This window comes from Ursus maritimus, unplaced genomic scaffold, assembly GCF_017311325.1.
Source record: "Ursus maritimus isolate PB19 unplaced genomic scaffold, ASM1731132v1 scaffold_15, whole genome shotgun sequence".
In the NCBI taxonomy this organism is placed as follows: Eukaryota; Metazoa; Chordata; class Mammalia; order Carnivora; family Ursidae; genus Ursus; species Ursus maritimus.
The window spans coordinates 30,366,598-30,394,118 of NW_024423897.1; the positions used below are offsets into that span (position 1 = coordinate 30,366,598).

Here is a 27,521-nt window from a genome sequence, read left to right on the forward strand (position 1 = left end):
CCACTGCGAGGAGTCCGTCCAGGCCCCAGTGCCTTGAAGGAGATGCCTGCAGTGGTTTGGGCTGAACAGAGGGCTGCTCGGAGTGGGGCCTGGGTAGGGCGGCTGTGTCAGCTCCCAGGCACCATTCTGATCCTTTCAGCCGCACTTCTCCCTCCAGCCCCTGAGGCTGTGACCGTTTCCACGCAAGTTTGGACAGCATCACGCAGGCCCTACTCGACCGCATCTGGTCTCAGGCCAGTGCTGTGGACTGTTCGTCCAAGGCTTTTCCGCTGAGGCGTGGGCAGCGCCAGGAACCCAACCTGCACTCACACAGCATAATCTCCATATGTTCCTCCAAAACAGGCCCCAGTGGGGCAGTGGGTTGGGGTAGTACTTCAACCCAGCACAGTCTGGAACTGCGGGCCAGGGGCGAATAGGAGCTGATGCGTCCATGTTTTCCCCTTTTGCACCCTGGGCATCAGACCCCTGAGATGTGCTTCCTGAGGCTCGTTGGAGCCCCTGCAGGACTGAGTGCCAACAGCCCGCAGCACCGGCTGACTCGGGGTGGCTTTTCCTGTTTCCCTCCCTGCCCCTCCCTCCTCTCCAGGCTCATTTCCCCAGTAAGCTACTCCACATGGAGCCTTTGTCCCAGGCTCTGTTTGGGAGGAACCCAGTGGAGAACCCCCTAGCTGCCCGGAATGCTCTTGGCCGGCATTTTGAAGATCACCCCTGCTTCCTGTTCAGATCTCAGACTGTCCTCTGCTCAGAGTGGCCTTTCCTAATGGTCCCATCCCAGGGAGCAAGTCTCTAACATCAGATCACCCAATCTGAATTCTCTGTATAGCATCTGTCACTATCTCATGTTTTTCTTACAACTTTTTTTTTTCATCAATGCCTTTGTCCAGCCCTAGAATGTCCTGCACAGGAGAGCAAGGGCCCAGCCTATCTCTTTGCTCTTTCCTCGGCACCTTGAACAGTTAGTTGCTGGGCCCATGGGAGGCACTGGATAAATATTTCTTGATTAAATGAATGAATGCCAGAGTTTGAGAACAGAGAGCAAATCTAGACTTTTTTGGGGGGGAACGCATATCTTAAATTTAAATTTATTTAAAAATTACAAAAATGTCTCCACCCAAGTTGTCCATGAAAAAATTTAAAAGCAGCAACAATGCTCTTTGTTAATGACCAGCAGTTTAACACAATTTATAAAATTGAACAAAATTTAGATGTGTGTCTTATGCCTCTATAGACACGGGACCCTTTCTTTAGGTCCCTTTCTTTAGGGTCCGGTAGTATCATTATCGGGACACTTTCCAAAGCCTTTCTCCTTTGGACCCTGTGTAGAATGATCCGGTAGACTCCGGTGATGGAGCTCCGGGCGTCACGCCCCCGGTTGTTCCGGATGTGCTCTTCCGTAATACCCAAATGTTCTAAAGTGCTTTTGACCTCATTTTCTTCTTCTTTGAGGGTGCTGGTTTCTGACAAATGTTTGGGATCCAGCTGGAAGGGCTCCAGAGGGGTGGGGCACGGCACCCCTTGCAGCCACTCGTTGTTCATGATGGAGTCGATCCCGTGCCTGTCGGTGGGTACGGGCTGCAGGACACCGCGGATGAGGCGGAGGCAGGGCTCGGACACGTGCGGGGGCACGCTGTAGGTGCCCTCCAGGATGCTCTTCTTCAGCTTGGCCACGGTCTCTGCCCGAAAGGGCATGGTGCCCGTCACCATGAAGTACAGGAGCACCCCCAGGGCCCAGATGTCCACGTAAATGCCCACGTAATGCTCGTCTCGGAAAAGCTCCGGCGCAGCGTAAGGAGGCGACCCACAGAAAGTATTGAGCATTTCGCCTTTTTTACTTACTGTGCTGAATCCAAAATCACCCACCTTCACGCAAGTATTATTGGTATAAAATACGTTTTCTGCTTTCAGGTCTCTATGAATAATTTGGTTCTCATGCTGTGGAAGAAGACATAGGGAAAAGCCATCATTTTCAAGGTATAATACCAACATAAAAAAATGCATCAGTTGCTCTGAAACAAGGAGGTGATGATGGGGTAATAACAGGAGTTGAATGGATGTCAACTGAACTCCGATCTGCAAACCTCCAGGGCTGCCTTGTCCTAACCCTTGGCAAACAGAATACCCACACACCCCCAAACAGACCAAAGGTTCTGTTCTTCGGTGAGGCAACGGTTGGAGTCTGTCCCACACATGTGAGTCAGGAATTAGGGCCAGAAATGACACCCGGATTTTTTGCAACTGCGTGTTCTGAAACACGATGCAACTAATCCTTCATGTTGGAGGCCATGAATGTTTTTTTCTGGCTGAGGAATCTCTTGACTAGGGCCAACACCAAAAAGGTTTAGAACCCTCCCCCAAATTTTCAACCATGCTCCTTCCTGGAGGGTGGGAGTGGGGTGGGGGTCCTTTATCTTTATAGAATTCAGTAGAAAGAAAGAGGTTATGTTTGGCAAGGTTCTAGCAGCAGGGCCCACTGTGGATGGCACGCGCATGCCCCACCCCCGCTCTCATGTTCCGGATCCAGACAGACCACCTTGGGACCCCTGACCTCCTTAGTCCCACGAACTCTTGGGAGGTGGTTTAATGTTACTTTGCTGGGCTTCCTGGGGTAAGAATCCAGGCTTTGGCGCCTGATGGCTTGGCTAATTCTAGGTTCAACAATACCAGCTGTGTAATGTGTTTTCTTTCTTTGTAGAATGATACCGACAGCACCTCACGACTGCGGTGAGGAGGGTGTGTGATGCCATGTCTGCAGTGCTCAGCAAGGTCCTGGCTCGGAGTCCGCGCACTCAGGGGAACCATGATTCGGACACCAGGTAGCTGGGAGAAATGTCAGGGCACACAGCTGAGAGGACTCAGCCTGAGTTCTCTTCTGCTCTCCTGCCCAATTTCTTTTCTACGGAGAATGTGGAGGACTCTTCCTATGTGTTCTATTGCTCAGTGTGGGTCCTGCCTACTCCCTGGCTCTGGGAAAGTTCACGGCAGTATAGGGCCACTCGAATGTCAACCCGTGGCACCGCAGGTCTGAAACACCCATCGCCATGATAGTCGGGCTCTTCTCTCTTGCTCATTTTTTTTCCTCCCCTTCTCTCTTCTGATGCCTATCTTGGGTCCCTAGGTCACTAACTTCCCTGCTAGTAATTTGTCCAGGAAGTCACTGATCCTAGCCTAACCCCACAGCATCTAGTCAGAGGAACAAACTAGAAACAGCCTCCCAACTCACACAGACCCCAGACAAGTGTCTCTTTTCTGCCAGCTGGGTAGAGAGGACAGGCCAGACTTCTGGACTAACGGAGCCATAGAGGTGGTGGTCAGGCCCGCGTGTCAAGCTCCTCTATGTGCGTGACAATATGGCCAATGGTGGAGAGGGCACAGGAGAACCAGTTCTTGAAGAAACTAGGGGGTATGCTTTAGGAGTCCAGATTTATCTAAAGAAATAATTGGAGAACTAAAGTGAGAATGACATCAAATGCTGATCTGCTGAGCATGGAGGCAGCCAGAGCTGGAGGAATTCACCAAAGGCAAGAAGGATCTGCATGAGCTGATGTGAGATCAAAGAAAATTCCAGAGAGAGACAGAGCTGAGCAGAGTCATGAAGGGTGGATGGGATTTGGAATGTGGGACATGGTAAGAGGGGAGAGAACATCCTACACATAGAGGTAGGTAGACAGCGCCAAGCAGCAGCGAGGAGCCAGCTCTCCGGTAGTGGAGGATGGGGGTGGAGAAATGGCCGTGGTGAGGGTCATCCCGATTCGCGGAGCAACTCCTGCCAACTTCCCCAGAAGCCAGAAGGCTGCCGTGGAACTGGAGATCCCTGGGCGTTGCTTCAGTGGCTAAGAGTGTGATCTCATGCAGGCTTCGGACTCTCACAGGAGGGACTCCTGTCAGCCCTTGAAGACTAAAGCCTTCCAGGGTGCTTGGATGGTGATGAACCAAAGCCCATGCTCCCACTGTGGGGAGTGTGGGAGCAAGACTCCACTCCTCGCCCCCACTCACCATGTGCTTCACGGCAGACACAATCTGGGAGAAGATGAGCTTGCTTTCCGGCTCTGAGAGCTTCCCTTCGGTGCTAATTTTTCCAAACAGCTCCCCACCCCCTGCATACTCCATCACCAAGTGGAGCTTGGATAGGGTCTCCACAACTTCGTACAAACGGATGATGTTGGGATGGTGCAGTTTTTCCATGCTGGAAATTTCGCGGGATAGTAGCCTTTGGGTTTTCTGGTCTAACTTGGTCTTGTCCAGAATCTTAATGGCCACCTTTTCTGGGAGGAAAAAAAAAAGTCAAAGGATGTGCAGTGTTCATAGGAGCATGGAGAGATTTAGAACCATAAGGGACCTAGACTGGACCCTTTCCTTCACTGGACACAGAGGATAAATGGCTGTGTCTAATGGCAGAGCTCGCCAGCGGGGATGACATCTGTCCTTGAGTTGACATCCCTACTCATCCCCTGGATCAGTGGGAGTCTTCCACACACCGATTTTGATGCCAACTCCTGCTCTCTGAGGAAGTTTCAGTTTGATGATCTTTATCCAGTTTTCTGGGTAAAGTTAAAGCTTCTTTGCTTAGCCCAGATCCGACGTCCCCTGCCTCCTCAGGCATCACCCCTGTCCACAGTTCCCACTGCCCTGCGCACAGCTCTAGTCCAGCCGTTACACAACTGCTTCTCATTCCTGAAAAGGGACTGAACAACCCGGCCTGGGACCTTTCCCCCATCTGGATCATTCCCTCTGCCTGGCTCTTACTGCTTCCCTGTTCTTTATTCGGATAACTCCTGATGACCCCTGCAAGCTAGCCTCAGAACCAGCATCCTCCGGGACACCCAGACCCCGTGTATTCTCTGCACGATGATCTCAGCACGCTGGCCTATAACTGTTCATTCCTGGTCTGTCTCCCCCTCCTACCCCTTCCTGTGTTTTTTATCTGACTTTGTCCGTGCCAGGCACATAACGTCACAGCGCAGGCCACACCGGCGCTCCTCATGTGCGGAGTCCCGGAGAGGGCACAAGGGCACGAGGGCATGAGCAGACGGACCTGCAGCAGGTCATGCAGCTGGAGGGAGGGGTCGCCAGTCCGATCATTCTGGGCCGTAGTTTGCTATTATGTATTGAGAGCCCTAAGAATGGCTGCACGTTTTGACCCAGCCATTTCACCTCTGGCAATTAATCTTAAAGAAATCATCTGACACGTGTACAAGAGTGGACGTGGAAGACGACTTCTGTGATATTGGGAACAGCATCCGGCAAGAGAGAGGGTTAAAATGAAGTCAGGTTTATCTACCTGTGTAACAGTACACCATGCGACTGTCCACTTAATGATGTGGACCCTTATCTATCGAAATGAAGAAATGTTCATTATAGAACAAGTGAGAAAAAAATTTAAAAAATCAAATATACATTTGCATACATATACATGCACATCTGCATACAAAAACATCTGGCAAGTGATGCCACAAAATGTTTAGAATAGCTATTTTATTAATAAGGGGATCATGGGTGGTTTTAAAAATTTTTGTTTCTCTGTATTCTCTAATTTTCCTACAATTAATTTATACAATTAACATAAATAATGTAATAAAAGCGGTTAATGTTTGAAAATGATGAAACCACTCCAAAGTAAAACAATTCATTTTTTGGTTCGAATTGGACCAGACTTTCTATTAGGTAAGGAAAGAAATTTCCAGGCAAGTAAAGGGAAAAACAGGATTGTAAGGCCCCCTTTGACCCACTTGCAAAACAACTGCTCCGCAGAACTTTGTAAGACAGACGCGGCCGGTCGGAGATCGGAGCGCTGCCGGGAATAACGCAGGGCCATTGGGGCTTCTGGGAGGGGGAGGGGCAGGGTCGCTGGCGTCTGCTGTGAGCGCACTTGCTCCGCTGGCGGCAATACTGGGGAAGAAGGAGACCAGCCGTAAGGGAGCAGAACCCTTGGGGTTTGCATAACCTCTGCAGGCAGTGAGTGCCAGGGACGGACGCCCACCACCGGGCCCGGAGGCGTGCCACGCCACCGCCCGGCTCTCGGCTTTTCTACCGTTCAGTTTTTAGGATTAAGATTCACTTCACCTGCTTCCAGAAACAGAAACTTCCGGTGTGGGTAGCCTGTTGGGTGAGCTGCCGTATTGAGGGCTAGAATAAAGAGCCCCACCCCCGAATCTGGCAGATTGCCTACAGAAGAGCCCTCAGCTGCTGCTCCCCCTGGATCCTGACCCCGACTTCTGGGAGGGCGCGCGTCCCCTCTGCTGCTTGGCCGGCGGCCACACGCTGTCTCCCACATGGCGGGCACCCAACGACCAGGTCGTGGTGCGGTGAGGCTGCTCTCACAAGCCTCCCCCGAGCACAGCCCTCCTCTTACTTTATTTTTATTCTCCGTGTGAGTGGTTCTTGGCAAGGCCGCCGTCCCAGGGCCTGGAACAGAGTAAGGTAGGAGAGGAGCTTCTTTAAACTCTGTGCCCTGGGCATCCCGGGCCTCACGCCCCTCCCCACCTGCTTCCTCCACTTTGTGTTAAATCAGATTATTGCCGTGCTTCATGAATGGATCATCATAGAAAACATTTTAAAAGCCCTGGTGTTCATGGGTGATCCCGGCGTTATGGGATCGAGCCCCACATCAGGCTCCTCCGCTATGAGCCTGCTTCTTCCTCTCCCACTCCCCCTGCTTGTGTTCCCTCTCTCGCTGGCTGTCTCTATCTGTCAAATAAATAAATAAAATCTTAAAAATAAATAAATAAAAGCCCTGGTATTTGAAATGGTCGCTAAGTGGCAGAAACTACTCTTCCATGAAGAGCGAGGGCTCCACCTCCACTCTTTCCACACGTGTTCGGTGAGCACGAGCGAGCATCTCCTATGCAGCAGGCGACGAGGAAAGCACTGTCCTACAGCCCAGTGAGGGACAAAGACTTTGAAAAAGCCCCTCTTACAAGTGCGGCCGTGTGAGGAAGGAGTACAGACGGAGAACGCCGCGGCCTGTCCTGGAAAGGACACGGGAGCTGTGGCCGAGAGCTGAGGAGGGAGGCCCCACGCGGCGGCAGGACCGGCATGCTTGCCAGGCTTGGGCGGGGGCGACGGGTGTGTTTGAGCACCCGAGGGAAGCCCCGAGGCCGGACTCAGAGCATGAGGGGAGTGGACGCAAACCAGCCTCGTGTGGTGGGCGGGTCGGAAAATCCAGGGCTCCGGGGGATGTCTCAAGAAAGGAAGCCTTTGGGGCGCCTGGGTGGCACAGTGGTTGAGCGTCTGCCTTCGGCTCTGGGCGTGATCCCGGCGTTACGGGATCGAGCCCCACATCAGGCTCCTCCGCTGTGAGCCTGCTTCTTCCTCTCCCACTCCCCCTGCTTGTGTTCCCTCTCTCGCTGGCTGTCTCTATCTCTGTCGAATAAATAAATAAAATCTTTAAAAAAAAAAAAAAGAATGGCAGCCTTTATCTGGAGGACAGTGGCAGACGGTCCGCAGTTTTAAGGGAGAGTATGATCGTCTGATTTCTGTGTCAGAACGATGGCTGCACTGTGTGAAATGGATAGAAGAATGGGCCTGAGGCCAGGCTGGCGGTTTAGGAGGTGGTCATGGCAATCCCACAGAGAGAGTACTCTTTTGGTGTTGGCAAGGGAGAGAGAGAGAGAGAGTAGACACATCCCCTTTCTCCAAATCTAGTGAAGAGTCTGACACAGGTCTCCCGTAGTGGGCAACACATTCCTTAAACTAGGACTTGCAAACTCAAATATCTCGAGAAGCCAGGGTGGTGATAGGGTGGCAAGCTTATTGTAAGGCAATAGGGAGTAGTGGGGACTGCGGAGTCCTGAGGAGTACATGCCCCGGTGCAAACTCCACTCCAGACAGTTGTCCCTGTTTGGAATGCAGACTCAGTGTTGTCAAATCTGATTTTTTCAAGAGAAGCCAGACATCTGAATTTTTATGTAAATGTTCCAATCACTAAGTGTCAGCAACAAATTCAAATTTTTAGACCTAGAGTGGACCAACAAAACTTATGTCTGTAGGACTAAAAAGACAACGGGAGAAAACAGATGTTCGAACACAGAATGCTGTGTAGAGAAATCTGCTGTGAGAGGAGTGCAGACCTTCCTTCCAGACACACAGCCAGGCTGAGCCAACTTACAGTGAGAGGCTGGGAGAACAGAGGTCAGGCCCTCCCTCTCCTTCCTTTGATCTGCTGCAGGAGACCAAAGCCAACTGGAACTCAGAGAACTGAGGAGACTCGATGTAGCTTGGGGCCGAGAGCAGAACAAGGGGCGGAGAGTGGGTCTGGAGAGGAGGTGGAAGGCCGCTGGCACAGCAGGCTTACAGGGTCAGGGTGTGAGAGGCAATGCTGGCATTAAGCAAGGGGTGTGCCCCTAGTCTGGGGGTCAGAGAAGACTTGTAAGGCTTTCTCTGGAATCTGACTATTAGCTAGAGGAAAGTAGAGAAGAGGCGATCAGGAGAGGTTCTACTGGTAGGGATGCGTAGGAGAGGTCTCAAAGCAGGAAAAGACCCTGATACCCTAGGGTATTGGTCTATATACCTTTGATTGGCTTTCTTTATCAATAAAGTATTTTTGAGCACTATTCTAATATATATATATATATTTCTAAATTATATACATGTACTACTAACATGCACATTTTAAATATATATAATCATAAAAATTAAAAAGAGAGAATGACAAATAAATATAAATGGAAATTCTAACATTGCCTTCCCTCATCCAGTGAATCATTTTGGGCATCCCCTAGGGAATGCAGACCCTACTTTGGAGACCACTCAGGGTCACCAATGACCCCCAGGCTGCTAAAACTGATGGTCACTTCTCAGGCTTTATCCCTCCTCCTTGAAACACCTTTATCACTTGGTTTCTAGGGCAACACACACTCCTGGCATTTCTCCTAGCTCTCTTTTTATTATTATTGTTGAAGCACAGTGGAATACGATGTTATATTAGTTTCAAGTGGCTCATGTAGTGATTCAAGTTCCACACAGGACTTAATGCTCACCTTGGTAAGTCGTCACCATACAAAGTCATTACAATATTATTGACTATATGCCTATGCTGTGCTTTTCCTCTCTGTGACTTATTTATTTTATAACTGGAAGTGTGTACCTCTTAATCCCCTTCGCCTATTTTGCCCATCCCCCCACCCCCTCGCCTCTGGCAACCACACCAGTTTGTTCTCTGTATTTATTTATTTGTTTATTTTTTTTTAAAGATTGATTTATTTATTTTAGAGAGAGGGTGTGTGTGTGCAAGTGGGGGAGGAGGCAGAGGGAGAGGGAGAGAATCTCAAGCAGACTCCCTGCTAAGTGCATAGCCCGATGCTGGGCTCTATCTCCCAGCCCCGAGATCATGACCGTGAGATCATGACCTGAGCCAAAATCAAGAGTTCAACCAACTGAGCCACCCAGACACCACATGATCTGTGTATTTAAGAGTCTGTTTGTTTTGGGGGGAAAAAAAAGAATCTGTTTTGGTTTTAGATTCCACTTATCAGTGAAATCACATGGTATTTGTCTTGTCTCCTGCCTCTCCTACTTCCAGGGCTCCCTTGCTGTGTCCTTGTCATCTCCATAGCCTCTGAATGTTGGCTACCTGAAGGCATAGTCCTTGGACTCCTTCCCTACAATCATTTCCTTGGTGATTCCAGATGCATAAACACATCTGCCTATATGATTTCTCCACTTAGTTGTCTTAGTTTGGGTTCTGCCTGAAGCAGAGCCTGAGGCAGGGATTCAGGTGGACGAAGGAGGTAACCTGGGAAATACAGGTAGAAGAACGAGAAACAGAGAGGGAAAGGAAAGATGGCCAGTACGTGGTGTATTACCAAGCAAGTTACCAGTCAGCCCTGCTAAGAGTTACTGTGTCTAAATAGCACGAGAAGAACTGGGGTATTTATACATCAACTACTGCCAGTAATTGGTGGCTGGCTGCTCTGGGGGATATAAATTCCCGTCTATTTCTGGCCTCCCACGCATGCAGGAAGAGCAGGCTCCAGCAGCCAGAGACAGCCCAGAGGCTAGGCGTTGGAGAGACCGGCATGTGGAGGTCAGGCTTGCATGCACTGACGTGGTAAGGCGCTAGGAGACATGGTGGAGGAGGGGAGCACCCACAGCCCCTGCCCCGTACGTGTAATAGAGATGTAATGAGCATGCACAACACAGCATGTTCGATACTGTGCTCCGCATCTCCCCCCACCCACGCCTGTCCCTCCTACAGTCTTCCTGGTGTCAGCAAATGGACCCTCTAGTCTTACACTTGTCCAGACCACAAATCTTTGAGTATCGGAGTCCTCTTTTACATTCCACTTTGAATCCATCAGCAGATCCTGTTATCTCTACCTTATTGACACAGCCAGAATCCAGTCACTTCTCAGTACCCCACTGCTACGTTCCTGCCCCAAGCCACAGTTCTCTCTTGCCTGGATAATTGCAATAGGCTCCTCACTGATCTCTCTTTTTCAGCCTTTGACCCCTTGCAGTCTATTTTCAACAGAGCAGCCAGCGTGATCCTATTAAAGCATAAGCCAGATCGTGTCACTTCTCTGCTCCGTCAAAGGGCTCTGGTTTCACTCAGAGGAAAAGCCAGAGTCCTTCCTATGACATAATGACCTCACACGATCTGGTTGCCACTGCCCCCTGGCCTCGTCCCCCTGGCCATTCCTGGGGTACTACAGGCACCCTCCCTCCTTAGGCATGCCCTCCCTCTGTCTGACGACGCCCTCCCCCATATCGGTGGTCAGAGAATGTATTTCTTTCAGGTCAGTGATCACCAGCTCAGTAAGGCTGTCCTGGCCAACTTATCTAAAATGTGGCCCTCGCTCTTCCCTATCCCCCCTCGATTTCCTTATCACTTATCACTATGTAGCAGAGTGAATACTTTCCTGACTTATCTTTGTCTGTCTCTCCCACTAGAATGTAAGCTCCATAGGACAGAGATTATTGCCTGTTTTGTACATTGCTGTACCCCCAGTCCCTAGAAGAGTACCTGTTACACAGTAGGTACTCAACAAATATTTGTTGAATGAATGCTCTCCCCAACCGCACAAGAACCCAGGGTGAGTATTATCATTGCAGAGTAAACTCAGTCTGGCACTTGGCTTTTTCATTTACTATTTTGTTCCAGGCACCTCCCATGTTACCAGAGACTCTTCATAATCCTGATTTTTAATGGCCGTATGACCTTCCATCCAGCATATATGCTTTCATTTACCTGACCATTCTTGTATTGTTGGATCACATCAGAGATTTCTAGTCCTTTGCGCTATAAATAACACCACAAGGAGCATTTTTGGGTTCTAGTATTTCTAATATTGGACTTATTTTTAGGATGGATTCAACAAAGCCACTAAGCAAACATTTTTAAAATAAGGAAACAAGCTTTAATTGCTGTTTTAATGAATGGTGGGGAGGTATTGCTGCTTTCAAGTCTGTGGGCCTTCTCTGTGAAGCCTGACTCAAGACTGAGTTAGTCCCCAGTCCTGTCTGCCAGGAGGGAACAGCAGAGAGAACGTACCAGAGAATACTGCCATGCATTGCTCCCTCGAAAATCTCTTCTCTGCCACTGCTGCGTTTTCATGAGAAGTTCTAAACTAATTTAATTCACCAAATATTTGTTGAATAGTTATTATTTATAACCCATGTGGGGAAACTCTAAGGATCAAAATGCTTCAATGACACCAAGGAGGCTGTAACCAGAACACCCAACATTTTCACTATCTCCTGGATTTGTTAAGCCCCAAATCTTTATTTCCCATTCATGCTTTCTTTTGGGCTCCAGGGTGGCTGTTGGACTCCATGACCTTCATGTTCCTCCAAGTCAGGCTTCCAAGTCTTTACTCTCAAATCCGTTTCCTCTCCTATAGTCACTCTTCACTGCTGAGCTGTTAAAGCTGGAAATCTGGGGGTCACCTTCAGTACCTTTTCTCGTTCCCTGCTCTCACCCATGCAACACACCACAGGGTTTTCCAATATTCTGAAATATTTCTCAAATGCATGCTCTTTTCTCCATCCTTTCTGTCATTTCTCTTTTTAAAAAAATTTTTTTGTGTGTGGGGTAAACAAATTTTTCTTTTTTTAAAGATTTACTTATTTATTTGAGAGAGAGAGAACAGCAAAGGGGCGGAAGGAGAGGGAGAATCTCAAGCACACTCCCAGATGCCCATGGAACCCAACACAGGGCTCGATCCCACGACCCCAAGACCACGACCTGAACCAAAATCAAGAGTCAGACGCTCAACCAACTAAGCCACCCAGGCGCCCCTCTGTCACTTCTTTAGTTGAGATGGAGATCATCATTCATCTGGACCCTTAGACTAATATTTTTTCTGACTTCTCTGACTTTTGTCACACCCCAACTTCAATCTGCTTTCCTCACTGAAAACTAATCATACTAATCACTTGTATGAGTTGCTTGCTTAAAGCTCTTCAGTGGTTCCCCAACACCTAAATGACAAACCCCAAATGTGCAAGAAGACTCTCCATGATCTAGTCCCTGCCTGCAACACCCTCTATGTCCCCTTTGCTTAATTCCTTTTATTTTTTTTTATTTTTTAATTTTTTTTAGATTTTATTTATTTATTTGACAGAGAGAGACAGCCAGTGAGAGAAGGAACACAAGCAGGGGGAGTGGGAGAGGAAGAAGCAGGCTCCTAGTGGAGGAGCCTGATGTGGGACTCGATCCCAGAACGCTGGGATCATGCCCTGAGCAGAAGGCAGACGCTTAACGACTGAGCCACCCAGGCGCCCCTGCTTAATTCCTTTTAAATCTCCGAAGACTCCCCTCACTGGCTCCTAGCTCCGTGCCCTTCATAACTCTCCAGGCCTACCTCGAGCCTGGCCTGCTCAGCGACCCTTCCTGCTGCCCTCAGGCCCAGCGGAGCACACCCTTCGGCCTTACTCTGTGGCAGCCCCTGCCAATTCTATCCTGTCTCCATGACCTACCGCGCGTCCGCTCCTAACAGGCTAGAACTATATCTTACTCATCTCTGTAAGGCCCAGAACAACATATGGGCCCAGGAGAGTTTATTATATTTTTAAAAAGGACGGTGGGGGGCATGAATTAACTGATGAATAAGTAAATCGAGAGAAAAGAAGAGTTCTAGAAATGTGAGACTACAGGAAGGGCAGCAATAGAGAAAGGAACAGGCACCCATGGCCTCATTTACTTTTGTCTGTGACAACAGATGGCACATAAAATATTCAGAAGTTGAGTGCATCACCTCTTTGGAGAAATTTCTAATCAGCTTAAAAGGGGACTCATAGCTGCCCTATCAGCTTGCAAGGCCCGGGGCAATCGGAGCTGTTAGCTATCAAAATAAACTCCAGCCAACAGGGGCCCCTCCTGGAGCCTTCTTTCTAGAGATCCATTCAGAACAGCTGGTGCCCTTTTAAAACGACTGTCCTAGGAGCTGCTCCCGGGATCCAAACCTCTGCTCTCCTGGGAACCCCTCCATTGTCTCATTTAGTCTGTCCACATTTCCTAGAAAACCTGATGACAATTCTGGGTCATCTGGCTTTGTGTGGGTCCATATTTATACGATCACTGTCCACGTGACACGATCTGATGTGGCCGGGCTGTGGGACAGCTATTTGAAATTCCCAGCGTGGCTTTCGAAGCCGCTCACTAAGCCGCTTCGCTCTCTTTCCTCTTTCAGAGGTGAAGACTTTGGAGGCAGGTGGCATCTATCTTTCCAGTCCAGTCCAGTCGGCTCAGGGCAGCCAAACGTCCCCCCTCCTTTTCTCAGGCCAAGTCTCCCAGTCTGGGACTCCATCTCCCAGTACCTGAGCACCCTTCTCTTTCCTGAGCTCTCATATCCGTTTGCCTCTGGGCCTCCTCTCCCCGCCCCACCCCTTTCTCAGCTGCTTTCATTGCCACTTTCCTGCTCCTTCCTAACCAGGGGGATCCCCGAAGGCAGAACCACCGGAGACAGCGGTGGGGTGCAGCTCTGGGAGCAGGCCTTTGCCCGGTGCACCCAAAGGCGAGGCCCAGGATTCATTTTTCTGTTGCTCAGTGACCTGCCCTTACGTTTTCTGTTGCTCAAACTTGCGCATGGAGCTGATTTTCCCACTGCCTATGCTTTGGGCCTTCCTTTTTTGCACCTGTGTCCCACAGCCAGAGGGTGACACTGAACCTTCGACAGTAGGGCCACGCGGTGGTAGGTGGGCAGTGAAGCGAGCATGTGGGTGAGGCCACTGACACACCCAACTTGCACAGCAGGAGAATGCCATGTTCTCTGGAACTCGGGGAGCTAGAATGCAGTTAATTTTACAATACTGCAGATGAGAAGCCTGTGGCATTTGAGCAGGAAGTCACTACATCAACCCCCGTTGCTGTTGCTCGCCTTTCTTCGGCCCTCTTCACTGAACGTTCTTGCTCCTGGCTCGTGGTGATTTCTCTGGTCAGCTGGTTATTGCCTCCCTGGTGGGCCTGTCCGTCCATTTGCTGTGCTCTCTACTACTCTCCCCTCCCAGAGACGCTAGTTAGGACCTCAGGCTCTGCTGACGCTGTCGTGGGACACGTGACTGTAGAGGCTGCAGCTGACTTGACGTGGGCGTGCCCTTGAACTCTGCGGTGGTCTGTCATCGGTTGGCTGGGGAGGAGTCACATTCTCTCTCTTTAAAATGTGAGCCGGCAGAGAATGAAACCAGCGGTACAAAGATGGGTAATAACGCCGGGAGACCATGTAGACATGGGACTGGCAACAACCATTCCTGGCCAGGAGTCTTCTGATGGCTACACAGAGTAAGCCACCCTGCAGAATGGAGTCTGAAGATGGAACACTTTGATCGAGGGAAGTAGAAATGAAAAACTGTGACGCCCCAGAGAAAGAGGAGATGGAGACAGTACGATCTTGAAACTCGCTCTGCTTCCCTGCTGTGGGTGCACAGAATTCCCCTGTCCACCATGCCCCTTTTCCACGTGAGCTGATTTGCACAGGCTTCTGTTCCATGATGTGTGACTTCATGTTCCAATGATGTGTGACTCAGCAGGCCCAAAGAACCTAGACTTTTCTGAAATCAGACTAATAATAGCATTTAATGTATACCTACTGTGTGCTCTGTCTATGCACACAGTAGATATTCAATACATTGCATGTTTAAATTTTATTCATGAAGAAACTGAGGCACAGAATGATAAAGTCACTTGTTTGGGGTCACACAGTGAGAGATAAAAACAATAGGAATTCTACCCAGGTCTCACTGATTCCAACGCTAGGATCGTTCCACAGTATTTATTGAATGCCCTTCTGCTACTTAAAGACACAGCTGTCACTGAGACACTGAACAGGGAGAAGGACTGGCAGAAACGAGCCTGCAAGACGAATCCGTGCTACTTCTGCAAAACGTGAGGACTAGATGAGGTCAGTGTTTCCCAAAGTGGAGCCTGTCACACTCATGGGGTGCGAATGATTTTCATGCAGAGAAACTGCCTTAAATAGCACTGGATCACAGCATACAAACATCGTTCCCGTTTGAGTTATTCTTTAATTCTCCTAAGTTAGGCAAAGAGGAAATCTCAGATTGGTTGTTCGCGTGCTTTACTTTCTATTACTTGGCGATTTTCCTTGAAAACTTCTTGGCAGTTGCTAATTAACGAGAGTAAATCTTAAAATTTCTCACCATACACACAAAATCCTAACTCTGTGAGGTGACAGATGTTTTAAGTAACCTCATCACAGTAATCATTTTGCAATATCTACAGACAGAAAATCACTATGATGTATATCTTAATTTACCCAATGTTAAATGTCAATTGTGTCTAATACAACTGGGAAAATACATAAATAAGTAATAAAACTTTTACATTTGTTTGCATTATAACTATTTTTGCCATTACCTTCCATTCATAGCAAGTGACATTGGTTTTTCATTATTTAAATAATATTAGTTTTCCTTTTGGGGCGCCTGGGTGGCGCAGTCGTTAAGCGTCTGCCTTCGGCTCAGGGCGTGATCCCGGTGCTCTGGGATCGAGCCCCACATCAGGCTCCTCCGCTAGGAGCCTGTTTCTTCCTCTCCCACTCCCCCTGCTTGTGTTCCCTCTCTCACTGGCTGTCTCTCTCTGTCAAATAAATAAATAAAATCTTAAAAAGAATATACTACTTTTCCTTTTGAAGTAAGTTTATTTAAGTAAAAAAATTGAGTTGTACCAATGATGGCTACTATGTGCCACGTACTTTGTATGTGTTATTTCTGATTTTCCCAACAATTCTAAGAAAAGAATCATTATTTCTATTTTATGGCTGAGGCAACAAGGGACCCGAAGTGCCTGTTCTTTCCACTGCCCCACGCTGCCTCCTCGCCCTGGAATCCAGCGCCTGACCCCACACTTGGGAAACAGCTCCAAGTTGGCCACCCGGCCGCCTTCGCTCGGACTTTCGCCTCGAGGCCTCTCTGCGGCACTGGACACACTCTCCTTTCTGAGCTCCTCTCCCGGTTTGCCTTTACCCACCTTCTCCTCTCCCCTTCCTGGTCATGTCCTCTGTCTCGGTTTCCCGGCCCTCGCCTCCCGGTGTCTGAGCTCCGTCTCTCATTCCTGCTCCAGACCACGGGCCGCAGTCAGACTCACGTTACCACGCTAGAGCTACGTCTGTGGGTCAGGTCAGCATGGTCCCTGGCTGCGTTCTGTACGTGAGGAAGCGGAGGCTCCCAGAGGTCCTGGCATTTCCCAGGGCAAGTCAGGTGAGTAGCAGAGACGTGAGGACGGGTGGACCCTGACTCCTGGTCTCCGAGCAAGATGGAAGGAGACTTGGAGCTCCGGGAATATGTGTGCACACCTGTGTGTATGTGCGGGTGCTTTTTATGTAGGGACCAAATATAGGGATGGGATTGGGGGTCGGAGGAGAAAAGAAAACAAAAGACAACTCTAATATAAGAAAAGAGTGGCCCTGGAGATATGGTAGCAGGCTGGGGCCAAGGTGAGAAAATGTCGGTACAGAACTCGCAGGGACTGGGTAGAGTTCTCGGGCTTTAGGAAGCTGGTAGATTATACCAAGTTGCAAGTGTTCTTTTCCTGCCTCACAACTCCCTGATGATCTCCAGGCTTCAGCTAAGTTTCAGGTGGTATGGGGATGTGTCCACACTGGGCTGGGCCAGCAAAGGGCTGCTGGGCTCTCTGCATAGTTCCTCCCTGAGGCCAGAGTGGGGGGCGCTGCTGCTCTGGGGTCCAGAGTGTCCGCAGGCAAGCCAGCATGGGCCTTCAGTAGAGAGCAGGCAGCCAAGCCACAATGAGAACTAGTACAGAGTAGACTGGAGCAGAGACAGTCCTGAGATCCAAAGCCTTTCCCCCAAATATAACAGAAGTAGCAGCCTTGGGTGAGGAGGGGAGCCTGAACTCTGCTATCCACTGACAGTGGCGACCTGGGAGGTCTCCTGTGCCATCCTGTCGCTCACACACACACACACACACACACACACACACACACGTTATAAATGAGGACTTGGAAGATGAGTGGCCTGGGAACCAAGCCACACCCCCCTCCACTTCTCCAAGGCCTAAGTGGAGAGGACAGAGTCCTCTCCCTTGGAGTGAGTTCACCCACATGGTACAGTGGGAGAGCTTTTAGAGTCAAAATCTCTCAAGATTGAACTGGCGACACCATATTAGCTTCTTTGGATCTCAGTTTCCCTATCTGTAAATGGAAATAAAGATACTAACCTCACAGTGTTCCTGTGAAAATCAACCGAGGTGACAACGGAAGGTGTGTGGCACAGCACTCGCGACCCTCAGAGCCTCGGTGACGTCGCTTCACCGGCTGCCCTGGCTCTGGCCTCCTAACCCCTTCCCCAGCCGAGGTCCCAGTACCACGGGAGATGATCCTGGAAGGTCAGATCCTACCTTTGGTTAGGGAGTGAATCCCGAGCTTGACTTGGGAAAAGTTCCCGCTTCCAATTTCCCCTCGGATTCGGTAGAAGCCAATCCGTTTCCCCAACGTGATCTCTCTCACCACCTTCTCATCTTGGGACATGTCCTGCGTCAGCTTCTCAAAGGGTGTCAGCTGGCGGGGCTGCCCCTCGTCCTCGTCCTTGCTGCACTCCGTCTGACAGCCGCTTTCCACGCTCTCCCGCCGATCCCACCGGGCATAGTGGGGGGTCACCAGGCCGCCTCCATTCACGTACACGGCGGTCATCGTCCACCACAAGCTCACATCTCCGCCTCGGCCGACAGGCACCGACGGAGGGCAGGGGAGGAGCAGAGCAAAGGGCCCAGGGGCTGGGCGAGGGGAGTCAGGGCCTGCCAGAGCCACGCGTCCTTGACGGCTGGCCTGCAGAGCCACGCAGTCCCCTTCGTGGCTTCAGGGAGAGGAGGGCAGAGGCGAACAGGCCGGCAGAGCCTGCCGGGCCAGGCCAAGAGCTGCCCCCCTCACCGCAGACATTTCGCGCCTTCCTTCACAGTGCGCTGCCCAGCTCTCACCGTCTGGTAACATCCAGTTACCATAACCACTTCCCTGATCGGCTCCAGGAACCTCCTGGCTGCCCATGTGGTCTGATGCTCTGTGGTAGGTGGCCGCGTCCCAGGACAAAGGCTCCAGTTTACTATTTCCTTTGATGGCCTGAGAATCTTCCACTCTGGTGGGTAAGAGCCCCGTGGAGGGCCCCAGGTCCCTGCTGCTGGCCTCCAGCTCTGACCTCCTTCATTTTGCACTTCTGCTTGTGAGTCGCAGGGCCCCTGGGCACGCAATGATCTGGACCCCGGTAAAGAAGAAACTTGCAAATCAGCCTTCTGGTCACAAGGGCTGCCAGAGAGGGATTAAATCCTGGCAATGTCACTTTAGCTGGCCTTTATTTAGACGAGCCTTCCTCTAAGCCGTGAGCTGTCTCAAAAATTCGGCAAGTGCTGATTCACCCTAAGAACAGAGAATAAGAAAATGTATTAGCCTGTGCTATGTACTGTACAGGATTTATAATGAACGTGAAACTGCCCTGTGAGCGTTGATCTAAAAAAAACTATACAAATTTCAGTTATGACTCTCAGTAGAAATGCTTAATTATATATGATTTACTAAGAAGAAAATGTACACACACACACACACACACTCCTCCATCTACATTTTAGAAAAGCCCTCACAGCCTATAAATATTTTTAGCAAAACTATTTTTCTGTTTCTTGACATTTAGGAAAATATGCATATTGCCTTGAATTGCTTTAAAGCCAGACTTAAAATAATAACACTAATGATGATAAAGATTTCCTATTAATATCAGTTTTCAAAAATTCTTACATTGATTCAAATAACAATGTGTTATATTTCCTGTTATCTTGTATGTTCTGGTACAGTTTTTCCTATATTGGTTGCTCCTACTCTCTCTTTATGTGCTGTTTGATGACAAAGGCTAATTTTTCCTCCAGGCTTATTTTCTGGGTATTTCTGATCAGGTTTTAGCCTCCAGGCCCCAGAGATCATTCTGAAGGTGCAGAAACCAAAGGTAGTGTTGCTGGAGGTTGTAAAAGCCTACGGCATCCTCAGTGAAGAAATACTTTCATGACTTTTTCTCCTGCATTCTCCAGTGAGAAATACTCACTTTCTGAATTCCCATTGCACTTTGTGCGTTTTCCAAGATGCCTTATCTCTATGAAAGTGGGCACTGGGTTTAATTCAGCTGTGTCCTGCTCCCCTCCTCTCTGCTTCAGCATGGAACACAATGTCCTACATAAAAAAAGTGTGTTGAACTTGATTTTTGGACTTGAGCATTCTGAAACAGAGCCCGAGTGAACATGGAGACTGCCTGGGAAATGCGAATTTTGAATTCTGCTTGATGATATCACTTTATTACAATTAAGTACAGAGTTGCTTATATTATTATTGTGGTTAAATAAGGGGTTGCCAAATAAGGATAAAGACAGGAAAGAGTAAACTGCCATCCAGCTCTGTTCCTCTTTTGGGACAAGGAGACGGGAAGCTGGGATAAAGGTTTAAAAGGGACCAGATATTAGTAACCACACACATCTCTAGGTTAGAGTCCAATTAGGATGTTTTAAAAGATGTTCTTAAGATAAAAGATCCTTAATTAAGTTGAGGAAAATCTAGTCACTGGTTCTTAAGCTTTCTGGGGTCACATACTCCTTTGAGATTCTCATGGAATCTAGGACACTATCCCCTAGAAATAAAAAGCATGCACACATAATTTGCACCCAATTTAAAGGGTTAACAGACACTCTGAAACCCATCCTCAGATTAAGAATCTCTATGAAGGGGCACCTGGGTGGCACAGCGGTTGAGCGTCTGCCTTCGGCTCAGGACGTGATCCCGGCGTTCTGGGATCAAGCCCCACATCAGGCTCCTCCGCTAGGAGCCTGCTTCTTCCTCTCCCACTCCCCCTGTTGTGTTCCCTCTCTCGCCGGCTGTCTCTCTCTCTGTCAAATAAATAAATAAAATCTTAAAAAAAAAAAAAAAAAGAATCTCTACGAAGATCAAGTGGCCCTAGATCTCGGATCCCTGGCAGCCAGTTACCACACAGATGAGAAGTGGAGGACCGTTAATCCTAATTCTGACCTTATCATTGTGCAGCTTTAGCCACAGAAGGACAGTAAGGACTTTAGCCCGGAAGCAGCGCTTGGCCGTCCTGGGCCTCTCTCCGCGAGCCCCTCAGCCCGTGCTGCCTCTGCAGCTCCCCTACTTGTACCCCAGTTGGCTAAGCACCCGCAGCGCGAGGACCTGCGCCTCCTTCTTCTCTCTCCCAGAGCTCAGCACCCTGCCTGCCACTTCTCCGATAAATGTTCAGTGAAGAGGGAATGAACTAATTCACCAATGTATCGACCGCTACATTTGGGTATGACTTAGTAGAGGTAAATATTTTTATTTATAAACTAATCACGTTGTCCCAACATCTACTTGAATTATCTCAGAAAGTTTATTTCAGTCCATATGTCCAAGGCCAGAGGTACCCTCTACTGGCTGTTAGGATTTCTGGCCCCACCTTCTCGTGCAGGTGAAAGCTTAGTCAGAATTCTACCATCCCACTGCGAACTGTTAGGGGGCTGCTTAGAAAAGCAAAGTCTCCCCCATCCTTGCTCCTTCCAAAGGATCAGCTCTCCCCAAGTACCCGCGCCTCACCCATGCCTCCCGGAACCTGCTCTCTGACTCCCCATGTTGGCCAGGACTTCTCTGCTTTCCTGGGTAACCCCACTGCTCCCCCGCCCCCACCTGTTGCTCCTGATTTGGGCTCTGTTCTTGAACTCCGTTCAGGCCTGGGATTTCCAGTTGGGTTTTAGACTTGCTACCCTGATTAACTTCAGGCACCCCCAGGAATTCCTCCCCTCTCTCTTCCTAATTTGATATAGAGGGTCAGGCACAATTGTCAAGTGTCAAACTCCATCTTGCGTTACATATCCTCTACCTGCAAATTAAATTTCTTGCATGATGACCTTGAAACCAAGTGTCTTGCCTTAATGGTGAGGGAGGTAGTTCATCTTCTGTTTAGATCAGATAAAGAAGTTTTTGCAATTTTGAAAATGTTGCGATGGGTCTGTACTGAGGATGAATTGCAACTTGTTGAAACAGGTAGCAAGCCAACTAGAAAAAATTTAAACCCCTAACTCATCCTACTCCAAAATAAATTCCAAATAGGTCACCTGAGTAAATGTAAAACAAATGAAACCATAAAATACTAGAAAAAAATTTTTTTTTAATTTTATGATCTCAGAGAAAGCCATAAAAGAAAACATTAAATTTGACTACCTAAAGTGATAACTTTCTGTTTGCCAAAAGTTATCATAAACAAATAAAGCAAATTGTTATTTTTTTAAGTAGACTCCACACCCAGCGTGGAGCCCCATGTGGGGCTTGAACTCATGGCTCTGAGATCAAGACCTGAGCTGAGATCAAGAGTCTGACATTGAATCGACTGGTTAAGCCAATAGGTGCCCCAAATAAAACAAATTCAATGATAAACTGGAAAATCTTGCCAACATATATGATACACAAAGGTCTGATTTTTAGATAAAGAATTTTTACAATTGATTAGAAAAATACCAATATCTCCAAAAAAAACGGAGATAAAAAACATAAGCAAACATTTCACAGAAAATACAAATGGGTCTATATATAGACAAAGGTGCTCAACCACACTTACAACCAAAGAAATGCACATAAAACTACACTGAAATTAGATTTTTTACCAATAAATTTGGAAACTAGAAAAAAAATTTTTAAAGGTTTTATTTGTTTATTTGACAGAGCACAAGGTGGGGGAGTTGCAGAGCGAGAGGGAGAGGGAGAAGCAGGCTCCCAGCTGAGCAGGGAGCCCACGACTCAACTCCGGGCTCCATCCCAAGACCCCGAGATCATGACCGGAGCCGAAGGCAGATGCTTAAGCCACCCAGGTGCCCCCACAAAAATGTTTTTGATGACGCACCGGTGAGAGAGCCTTTGGGAAAACAGGGACTCTCATTCATTCCTACTGAGAGTATAATTGGTACAAGGGCTTGGAGGGCAGTTTGGCTGTAGCTAGTAAAGCGTGAGCGTACACACGCTCTGCCTCAGTGATCCCGCGTCTAGAGTTGACTTATGCACGCTGCACAAAAATATGCCTGTTTCTAATACAAGCATTGCTAGATGGATAGTCACTCCTGCATTGCAGCAAAAACTAGAAATTGTTTATGTGGCCATCAATAGGGAACTGGTTAAATAAATGACAATCTGTATCTAATGGATTACAATGCACTTGGGGAAAAGAATGAGTTACAATATCCAGCATGTACTGTGAAGAGATCAGAAGAGTGTCTATAAATGTGATGTCAGGAGTGAGAGAGAGAAGGGCATCCCTACGGACCTGGCAATAATTACTGCGTCTGGGGAAAAAGATTGGACCGGGGACCCAAGTGAGAGAAAGGTGTACTTTTCACTATTTACTCTTTTATCTGATTTACATTTTCCCCCATGTGCATGTATTTACACTTAAAAAAGAAAACAATTAAAAATATGTGATGTGTTGCCATCTTACACAATAAGCTTGTTTATTCTGGTTATGCAGAGAAACTATTACACCTAATTCTCTAATACTAATGGATTGCTTTTAAAGTCAAAACATAATTAGGAATTCTGATTAAATACAGAAAATTTTATACTTTCATTTATTTCTACATCCTTCCAAAAACCCACAATAGGAATAAGAAGAAAAAGGGCATAAACTCACAAAGACAAAGAGAGTAAGAGACGGGAGAGCAGCCAATGTGAGCTGTCAACATGTTTCTAAGGGCTTGGCAAGCAAATCGAGGAGCAGTGAGTAACTTGGCAAAGACAGTGACAAAAACTGCAACGTCTATCTCATTGGCATGGCACCGAGATTCACCTTTCTGAACGCTCGAAAGACTTCAAACTATGAGGGACCAGGTGTCTCCATGTTCGGAGGAATGAAGCAGACCAAAACACAACGGGAACTGTTTGAAATGTGGAGCAGTAAGAGCCCCAGCCCTTTCTCAAAGCCAGCTGGTTACTTTCTCCTCCCACCCACAGCCCAGCTCAGGAGTGCAAGGCCAGAGGGTTCAGGACAGAGGGTTCAGTCAGACTCTGGGTTGTGGGATCTCCCATCCCCTTCTCTCCATACCCCTGCACTCTGAGTTTCCAGAATGGAGGGAAACACATGTATAATCTTCCAGGCAGGGGATTCCTCTTTTCTTTTTTCCTTTCCCTTCCCTTCCCTTCCTTTCCCTTCCCTTCCTTTTCTTTCTTTCTTTCTTTCTTTCTTTCTTTCTTTCTTTCTTTCTTTCTTTCTTTCTTTCTTTCTTTCTTTTTTTTCTTTCTTTCTTTCTTTCGCTTGCTTTTATTAAGTAAACTCTATCCCCAACGTGGGACTTGAACTCATGACTCTGAGATCAAAAGTAGTGTGTCTACTGACTGAGCCAGCCAGGTGCCCTGGATTCCTCTTTTGGATAAACCAACTAGCTCAAGAGGAAAGATTTCCCGAAACCAGTATTTGCAGATTCTTCAACACAAGGGCCGCCTGACCACCTACTATGCAATCCTCGGTGCCCCGTGCACTTGCAGGCAGGGGGCTTCCAATCAGATCTCAGCGCCTTCTGGTTTGCATGAATGTCCAGTTGAGAAGCACCAGACACCTGAGGAAAGGCTCCAAAATGAAAGAAAGAAACCATTCTCAACCAAAACAACAACAACCACCACCAAAAGGAACTTGAAGGAAACAGAGAGCAATGCAGGAAGCGGAAGACCAAAGAAAAGATACTGCATCTATAAAAACCAGGACAAAAGGCTAAAAGAAACAAACACAAACCCTCAGAGAACCAAAAAGAGCTCTTTTCGAAAGTGAAATTAAATAATTCGATTGAAGATGTGCAAAAACAAAAAAAAAATCTAGAAGACATGAACAATAGAGAAGAAAAAGAAGAAAATTAGGTAATCAACTCACGAAGTCCAACATCTAATTATTTTAAATTTCTAGAGTTGCACTATTGTGTCCCCAGGAAAGTAAGACATATGGTTCCTATTGTACTTGAATTGCCAACAAATTTCAGAAATTTAAAAAATAGTAATGAATAAGGGAAGACTCTGGATTCTCAAATATTCCAATAGAATAAAAAAGAAGAAAAAAATCTAATGGAAATATCAATCCCATTTGGGTATGTGTGTAATGAATACTGTTTTTATTTTACATGATTTTTTTTTCCCTGAAGACTTTTCTTAGATGTTTGGAAATAGAAATCCTGATTACAGGTTCTGGGGATGCTATAAAGAGCTTATATTTAGATTACTTTCTAGGAGTGTTCCAAAACATCAAGTTAAATCATGATGAAAATACACAAATGATGGATCTGATGACCACAGCTAACAGCAAATGAGATCACCCTTTTCTCAGATGCATTTGTCGAGGGTTTTACCTTTTGCCCTTTTGATTTTGACCAATTTTTATGGACATAAATGAGAGCTTAGAAACCCAACCAGCCAAAAACATGGAGTCACATCATTATAGATCAAAGCCTCTGGAGGAGGCAGACCGGTCCTTCATTATTAGCTTACTGTTGCTGAATAGCATTGCATTAAACAAGATTAAAGAAAACAGAACTTACTTAGTAATTCATTCTCTTGACTTGCAACCCACTGGGAAGAGTATATCAAAGAAAACCATCTGGGCTTTGTTCTCTTTGTCTGAGTTTAAATTACAAAACTTCTGAGCAAGGCTTTCAGACAACCTTTTCACTGCCTGGCAAAGGCAGGCACTGGTTTGCTTAGAGGAAAAGCTGGATTTTCTCTGTGTCGGCAGCAGGATGCGATGACGGATCAAATCCATTTAATCCTTTCCCAGGCACGGTGCACCCTCAGGGAGGATATTTAGGAAATAGGCTTCATTTATTTATTTATTTTTTAAATGCACAATGCAATACATTTTTTTTTAAAGATTTTATTTATTTATTCGACAGAGATAGAGACAGCCAGCGAGAGAGGGAACACAAGCAGGGGGAGTGGGAGAGAAAGAAGCAGGCTCATAGCAGAAGATCCTGATGTAGGGCTCGATCCCATAACGCCGGGATCACGCCCTGAGCCAAAGGCAGACGCTTAACCGCTGTGCCACCCAGGCGCCCCAGGAAATAGGCTTCATTTAAAAATGTATTTTACTACTTAAAAATCATTTGCACTGCCTTAGCTGTTGGCCTTAGCTCTTTATTTCTCAACACACATGTCAAGATCTTCATGGGGGGGCCACTGGGAAATTTTGTAGCAAATGGAAAATCAATGTGAACTGGGTGTGCCCTAGTGATGAGGAGCAGTGCTGTTCCTAACACTACCTCTCGCCCTGCTTGACCTCACAGGCTACTTTACCCGCCACTCAGCCCACGTCTCTCCCGTTCCACTTACATACACCATCCATGCCCAGTCCGCCCAGTCTGATGAACTTATTACATCAGCTCTTCCCACACAGAGTTCTATCACACTTGAGGTTCTCTCAGCTATCAAGGTCAACCTCAACCATCAAGGTCACAGACTCAAATACCCAGAGGGCCATGCAGGTGTTCTCTGGGGCTTAGTGCCCATCCCAAGCATGATGAAGAAGCCCACAGTCAGTTCCAGCCAGAGTAGCCATGCTAGAATGCAGGCTTATTTTCGCCTGGATTTTTGTTTAAGAGCAGCTGGAAATCAAGAAATTTTTGGTGAGCTCTCTAATTTTTAAGTGGTGGATTAAATATTTAAAAAATACCCTGTGGCCAAGGAAAACTGAACCATCAGGCCAGATTTGGCATTCAGGTTGCCAATTTGCAGAGTCTGCTCTAGGTTTTCTAGGAACATCACCAGAAGAAAAAGGGAGGGTCATCCAAAGTTCCACAGTCAAGGTCACCTGGGAGTGGCGCAGGTGATACCACTCAGCTATCTGCATTAGTACCTTGAAGTCTTGTGGTATTTAAAACACACACACACACACACACACACACACACACACACACACACAGAGTCTGTGTTTTGTTCATTTGCTTGTTTAATTCAGTGTTCTTGAAGCTTATTTAACCATCTAATTCATTCTCACAGAATATCTTTTTGTCACTGGCATTTTTTTTTTTAAGATTTTATTTATTTATTTGACAGACAGAGAAAGAGAGTACAAGCAGGGGGAGAGGCAGGGAGAGGGAGAAGCAGGCTCCTGCTGAGCTCCATCCCAGGACCCTGGGGTCATGACCTGAGCCGAAAGCAGCCGCTTAACTGACTGAGCCACCCAGGTGCCCCATGTCATTGGCATTTTTCTTACAACTCTGCCCTCAGAGTTAGATAAAGCTATAAAATACTCACCTGTCCATTAAATATCTGTAGGAATTTGGGTCCCAAGAAGAAAATTAGTAAAACTATTCAATATAGAATGAAACAGAAGATGGATTTAGTTGAGTTTAATCCACGTATGTGGCAGGCTGGCTGGGAGACGCCTACTTCTGGGACATCTAGAATGACATGGTAGTTACTCAGCGATCAAGTATCTTTTAACCTTGGGAAGATTTATCGTCAAACCCAGAAATGTTTAAGAGACTCAAATCCCATAGTATTAATACTTTTGTTCTGATGATGTGTGGAATTGGTATGTTATGTACTGGTAACGTGAATAAAATTTAGCAGAATAAAGTTAAAAAAGCTTGGTGATTCTAATTTTAAATGAAGAATTGAAAATTGGTTTAGATTTGTGGTTTTGAGTTGAAATTTTATTGTTCATAAATAGCATAGGAATGTATTTAAGAAAATGTAAGGTTTATCCTGTTTATATGTTTAAGTCATTATATTTATAAAAATTCTCATTATTTTAGAAGTATTTTGTTAATCAAATAAAATACTTATTTAAAAGGAAATGAAATACATTAAATTATAGATACAGTTTAAAATGTTTAAAAAGGTTTAAAGTTTTGAATGGGATCAAACGTTAATCTTTAAAAATGATTGTTAGATAAAAAACTGGACCCCTTTCTACACCATGTACAAAAATAAACTCAAAATGGATTAAAGACCTAAATGCGAGACCTGAAACCATAAAACTCCTCGAAGAAAACATAGGAGGTAATTTCTTGGACATTGGCCTTAGCAACATTTTTTTTTAAAGATTTTATTTATTTATTCGACAGA

At 47.1% G+C, this 27,521-nt stretch overlaps 1 protein-coding gene and 1 long non-coding RNA gene across 3 annotated transcripts in view; one reads left to right on the plus strand and one right to left on the minus strand.

The window, feature by feature from the left end:
- Positions 1 to 1,068: 1,068 nt before the first annotated feature.
- NIM1K (NIM1 serine/threonine protein kinase) overlaps positions 1,069 to 27,521 on the minus strand; it is a 65,087-nt gene continuing 38,634 nt past the window's right edge. Inside the window, exons 2-6 of one of the 2 annotated variants that reach the window (XM_040630462.1) lie at positions 17,810 to 18,818; positions 6,350 to 6,402; positions 5,727 to 5,886; positions 3,994 to 4,262; positions 1,069 to 1,932 (exon numbers count right to left, since the gene is read on the minus strand). In XM_040630462.1, the coding sequence (XP_040486396.1) occupies positions 1,183 to 1,932; positions 3,994 to 4,262; positions 5,727 to 5,886; positions 6,350 to 6,402; positions 17,810 to 18,101 (1,524 nt within the window). In that variant the 5' untranslated portion in view covers positions 18,102 to 18,818 and the 3' untranslated portion in view covers positions 1,069 to 1,182. The remainder of the gene's footprint in view (positions 1,933 to 3,993; positions 4,263 to 5,726; positions 5,887 to 6,349; positions 6,403 to 17,809; positions 18,819 to 27,521) is intronic. The other variant, XM_040630463.1, reaches the window with a different exon arrangement.
- The window catches only part of LOC103664653, a 32,209-nt gene continuing 20,767 nt past the window's right edge, over positions 16,080 to 27,521 (plus strand). The window contains exon 1 of the long non-coding RNA XR_569110.2: positions 16,080 to 16,653. This is a non-coding gene — a long non-coding RNA (uncharacterized LOC103664653). The remainder of the gene's footprint in view (positions 16,654 to 27,521) is intronic.